Here is a 5,890-nt window from a genome sequence, read left to right as displayed (position 1 = left end):
ATCATTCGATGCGTGAATCGAATGATTCGATGCGTGAATCGAATGATTCGATTCACGCATCGAATGATGCATCGAATGAATTTGAATCGAATTATGAAACAGAATACACACCATATATATCAACTCTCCATCATAAAAACCTATGTAAAAACTAACGCCGAACGCTCCCGCACTCGCCGCTGCGAGTGTGCTGTGATGCTATGATAATAATATATATAGAGTATATCTATATATATAGAGTACTCTATATATATAGAGTACTCTATATATAGTATTATCATAGCGTCACAGCACACTTGCCGCGGCGAGTGCGGGAGCGTTCGGCGTTAGTTTTTACATCGGTTTTTATGAAGGAAAGTTGATATACAGTGTCGCAACAGTGGAACTAAAACAGAGGGGTACGGTAGTAGGGCCTATTTGTGAATGTGTGTTCATATTATTTTCAGTTTTTACTGACTCTGTCCCAAGTGCCTGTGGGTGAGAGCGAGTACTAGTCTATATAGTCTGCCGATCTGCACAATCAACCAATTTTACATTAGCTATAGTAGGCCCCCTATAGTGTTTTTATTGCAATAGATATTAGTAGTAGGTGCATGGATCCCGATTTTTTATGGACAGGTTTATCAGCGTGGTTGGGGTGCTCCGCTAGAGTTCAATGAAATTACACAGGTCAGGTTTCGCAAGGCTTATTAGCGTCGCGAGATTGCACGCAGCACATATGTTCATGGACTTGAGTTTGTTTACATCGCGAGTGTTCAGAAATTTCACCGATTTTACTGCATATAGCTATCAAACGCAGCGTTTTATAACATGTGTATGCACATTTGCCAACTGTCTGAAGATCTCTGAAGTGTACGTAGTATGGACAAGTACTTTGATTCACTAGACGACATAGCCAAAGCACGCTATCTTGAGAAAATTGCGTGCATTGGAAATCGACACCCTTACGAGAATGGAGCGAGGACCACAACTTGTGCCCATCACGTACTTATTAGGATCGCGTGAATTGACTACTTAACATTCTAGCCGAGTCCATTTTATACTCTCAAGTACTTTCAGAACCACAAAAGCCTGGATGCCTACGATCGAGTTTTCTGCGGTTGGGTTAGTGGTGTATCAGTCTACATCTATCATGTGAACAGTGAGAGTCCCATCTACGTTATCCGAGCACGTGTTATGCACTCCCAGTCTCTGATTCTACTATCTCTCTATCCGTGCATGAGTAACGATGAGATAAATGGGACAGACATCATGTCAGCACACTGTAATTGTAAAGCCGGGCTTGGTGAATTCTGTTCACATGTTGCCTCGGTCCTATTTTATGAAGAGTATGCTGCACGTGCAAGAGAAATCATCACCACCACTCAAACAGCTGCCTACTGGATACCGGCGATATATAGCATTATATGTATATAAAATTATAAGTGTAAATGTGTAGCGGCGTGCGCCGTGCGTGCGGTGTACCTGTGTGTTGCAGAGGAGCATTTGACCGGCATTTACAGGTAATTATCGGCAATACTAGGCGAAAGAGAGTAGAGAAACATTAAGACATTGGTAGTAAATACATTTCGTGTTTATTCAGCATTGCTTTTTTATTGAAAATTCTCCAAGCGTCTGTGGTCCGCCTGGTCTCTCGTCACTTTACCTTGTGTTGTGATCACGCTAGACAGCCTAAAAAAAGCTGTGTGCATGGCTCTCTCTGATACCGATTGCTGCAGTTGACAACACCGCAGGAGAGCGGCGTTGTGATACATTTGCTTAATAGGCGAATATAAAATGAGCAGAGGTGCGTTGCTTAATGTACTTGTACCATGCCTGAACTGGTTTCTGTATCCGTCATGGCCGGTGTCGTTGCATTGTGGGTAATATGAAAAATCTCGGAACCCTCTATAGGGAGAATTGCGGCACAAATCTAAACGGCTCGACCTAGGCTCGTGATAGTCGGTGTATAGCATCATGGTAGGAAAAGCCATCACTATGCTGAAATTGGAGGTCACAGGTCAAAGGTCAATGGGGCACAGGGCAGATTTTAGACATTTTCTGAGGACATAGTCTGACGAAGCGATTGAAAAACTTTTTTGTTTCAGCGATGACCTATCATTTTTATGGCTTTATTGAAAGGACCATGAAATGTACATTCCGCTGACATGCGACGAGTAAGTGTCTGCTAACCTTTTGACCCTCAAGAGGAAGGTTAAACATGGATTTGTTTACTGTTAGAAAGAATTTGACTGCCGGGTTTTCTAGTAGAGTCTATACATGCCTGGATGTATGAGGCTACAATGTCCCAGTGAAATTTCAAACGCTAAATTTGGTTGAAGAAGGTTTATGCTCCTTAAATCGTATAATTTTATGGCATTCTGTACTGTCAGTGTGTTACATGTAAGTTATGCCACTGCCAGTGCATGTGGTGGTGATAGTACTGTGTAGTTTTTGCCTGCGTTAATTATAGTTACAGGTGACAGCTCTCTATTTCAGCCTGTAGGCTTGCGTAGGTAAATGGATGAGTGGTTACCTATCCTGTCTTGCAAATAGTTATGGCCACTACGTACGATAAGAGCTTCTATCTTTAATCTTAAGACACTTAAACGTACGCGCCATAACGTGGCAACTTTCATAACGATCCCAACGAACATTCCTTCGAGAAGGTTCCTGATACCGGCATCCCTGTGTCTTCCATTGTTCGGCGCGTATGTGAACACATTTGGGACTAACAGGGTTTACTTGCTGTACGTGGCAGTTGCCGTCTTTAAACTCATCGCACAAGTTTAATGAGAACCATCCCCCGCGCACTCATACCCGCGCGGTGTGTGCGCAACACAACCTACGTCTGGGAATGAACAGAAAATGGGAATAGTATAAACTTGCTTTCTAATCGATATAAACTTGTTGTAGCTGTAGCTTCGGACTTGTCCACTAAATTGTGTCGTTTCTGTGCTGTTGCGCTGATGGAATAGAAATGCACGGCGCATGCGCAGATTGTCGCGCGGTGCCGATGACGGGATCGAACCACTGAGGAAGTGGTTTGTTATTTTGACGCGGCATTAATGGCAAGTCACAGTCAAAACAAGGAACTATCACAGAGCTCTGCACGCACGCGTTCTCATGTTATTCCAGTGAAAAAACGAGATATTGACTCTCACTCTTCTTCCGCACTTGAATACAATTCTAAAAATCTCAAACAAACAACATCGTCACTGAATCTTATAGAAGAGTTTACTCTGCTATTCTAGAACTGGCAAAAGCTAAATACCACACTATTTATCTTTATTATTAAGTGCGTTCACACTGGTGCGAATTAGCGGGCTGCAAATCCCGGTTTTTGCAGCCCGCTCGAAAAACCGAGCTTTTTACAAGTGTGAACGCAATTAGCTCACTAAATCGCGCTCAAAATAGCGCGCTGCAAAGAACACTTCCGACTGCGCTAATTTGGAATCAGCGCGCTTATTTGCACCGCGGCGTGATATTTGCACCGCGGCGATTAGCGAGATATTTCCGCCTGTGTGAACAACGACACAATTAGCTCACTATTATCTCCGCTATTAGCGGGATGAGCAGCGCGGTTTTTCTTGTGTATGAACACGCCTATTGTTTTTTTTTCAGCTGGTGCCTGAGCACTGGCCACGCGCTGGTGCAGTGGAGATGCAGCAAGTTTATTAATAGCCCTCACTGCCCAAGTCCAATAGCCCTCTCTGCCATTACCTTAACTTTGCACTCCCCCCCCCTACCATTGCTCAGTGTTATAATGTGTTTCTATGCATTTTGTGTGCTAGGGGGGTCTGGGGGCATGCCCCCCAAGAAAATTTTGAAATATTTAAGCCATTTTCTTGCAATCTGCGGCATACTGTGGGCCATATTCTCATGTCTGATGGCACTATCTCAACCCTAGACTCAACCCTACAAGTTAGGATTCAAAACACTTTTCATTCCTCCGTGCCCCACTTGAAAGTTTGTCTTGCATACCATGCAATAGCCATGATTAACACTGAGTTTTGACTTCACAAGTACAGGCCACATCTGTGTATATTCGTTCCTGAATTTCTGTAAAATTCAGGGTTTTTTGGTTGTCAATGTGGAGTGTGGACGCCATTCTCCCCACATGTTAATCTGATTAGCAGACAAACTACGCGACACCTTGCAGACAGCGCCTGTCTGACTAGGCTGTTCCATTTACCGTAGACATGCCAGATTGGCATGCCTACGGCACGCGGGCCTGCCTGCTAACGCTCTCCTGCTGGGAAAAAGATGTCAAAATAAATATCATCATTGACATACTGCAACACTGTATGTCACTGCCCCAGACGTAACAAGGTATGCTACGACGATGGGGTAACGGCTACAAATCCAGGGTCTCCAACCCTGTGAACTCCAAATGCAGAAGGTTTCTGGCGGTGATGAGTAACTATTGGGTATTCAGAAATTGATGGACAGGGGGTGGGGGGGGGCGAAATGTACCTTGACTGCCGCGTGATAAGGCTCCATCAAACAGATCGCGGGGGCTCAGTACTGCCTCGTTTCGAGCTCTCACGTAGAACACTTATATTCACATCTCTCACACGCAAACGGTTTCTCTCCCGTGTGAGTGCGCATGTGTACCTTGAGATGACTGGAGGCCGTACACTTGTATTCACATATATCGCATGCATATGGCTTCTCTCCTCCAGGGTGTGGCATATCTGAGCATATCGGACCTAGAACACTTATAGTCACATCTTTCACACGCAAACGGTTTCTCTCCCGTGTGAGTGCGCATGTGTGACTTAAGCATATCGGACCTAGAACACTTATAGTCACATCTCTCACACGCAAACGGTTTCTCTCCCGTGTGAGTGCGCATGTGTAACTTAAGCGTACCGGAATAAGTCACACATGCGCACTCACACGGGAGAGAGGCCGTATGCATGCGATATATGTGAACACAGATATATTACCCTCGGTTATCTCAAGGTACACATGCGCACTCACACGGGAGAGAAACCGTTTACGTGCGACACATGTGAATACAGGTGTAGGACCTCCAGTGATCTCAGGAAACATATGCACACTCACACCGGAGAGAAACCGTTTGCATGTGAGAGATGTGAATATAAGTGTTCTACGTCTGATATGCTTAAGTCACACATGCGCACTCACACGGGAGAGAGGCCATATGCGTGCGATATATGTGAACACAGATATACGTGCCTCGGTTATCTCAAGGTACACATGCGCACTCACACGAGAGAAAAACCGTTTGCGTGTGAGAGATGTGACTATAAGTTTTCTAGGTCCGATATGCTTAAGTCACACATGCTCACTCACACGGGAGAGAAACCGTTTACGTGCGATAGTTGTGAATACAGGTTTAGGACCTCCAGTAATTTGAAGACACACATGCGCACTCACTCGGGAGAAAAGCCGCACGCATGCGATATATGTGAACACAGATTTACGACCCTCGGTTATCTCAAGATACACATGCGCACTCACACGGGAGAGAAACCGTTTGCATGCGATATATGTGAATACAAGTTTACGACCTCCAGTGATCTCAAGAGACATTTTCTCACTCACACGGGAGAGAAACCGTTTACGTGCGATAGTTGTGAATACAGGTTTAGGACCTCCAGTAATCTCAAGGTACACATGCGCACTCACACGGGAGAGAAACCGTTTGCGTGTGAGAGATGTGAATACAAGTGTACGACCTCCAGTGATCTCAAGAGACATTTTCTCACTCACACGGGAGAGAAACCGTTTACGTGCGATAGTTGTGAATACAGGTTTAGGACCTCCAGTAATCTCAAGGTACACATGCGCACTCACACGGGAGAGAAACCGTTTGCGTGTGAGAGATGTGAATACAAGTGTACGACCTCCAGTGATCTCAAGACACACATGCGCACTCACA

General features: G+C 44.9%; 1 protein-coding gene across 1 annotated transcript in view; it reads left to right on the top strand.

The window, feature by feature from the left end:
* Nucleotides 1-5,173: 5,173 nt before the first annotated feature.
* Nucleotides 5,174-5,890, top strand: part of LOC106819674 (gastrula zinc finger protein XlCGF17.1-like) — a gene marked incomplete at its 3' end in the record, with an annotated part of 3,274 nt that continues 2,557 nt past the window's right edge. The window contains exons 1-2 of the mRNA XM_014824271.1: nucleotides 5,174-5,199; nucleotides 5,284-5,886. Of these exons, the coding sequence (XP_014679757.1) occupies nucleotides 5,290-5,886 (597 nt within the window). The remainder of the gene's footprint in view (nucleotides 5,200-5,283; nucleotides 5,887-5,890) is intronic.

The sequence above is a fragment of the Priapulus caudatus genome, unplaced genomic scaffold, assembly GCF_000485595.1.
Source record: "Priapulus caudatus unplaced genomic scaffold, Priapulus_caudatus-5.0.1 Scaffold4003, whole genome shotgun sequence".
In the NCBI taxonomy this organism is placed as follows: Eukaryota; Metazoa; Priapulida; class Priapulimorpha; order Priapulimorphida; family Priapulidae; genus Priapulus; species Priapulus caudatus.
Note: the sequence above shows the minus strand (reverse complement) of the source record. Positions and strands in the feature narration are given on the sequence as shown.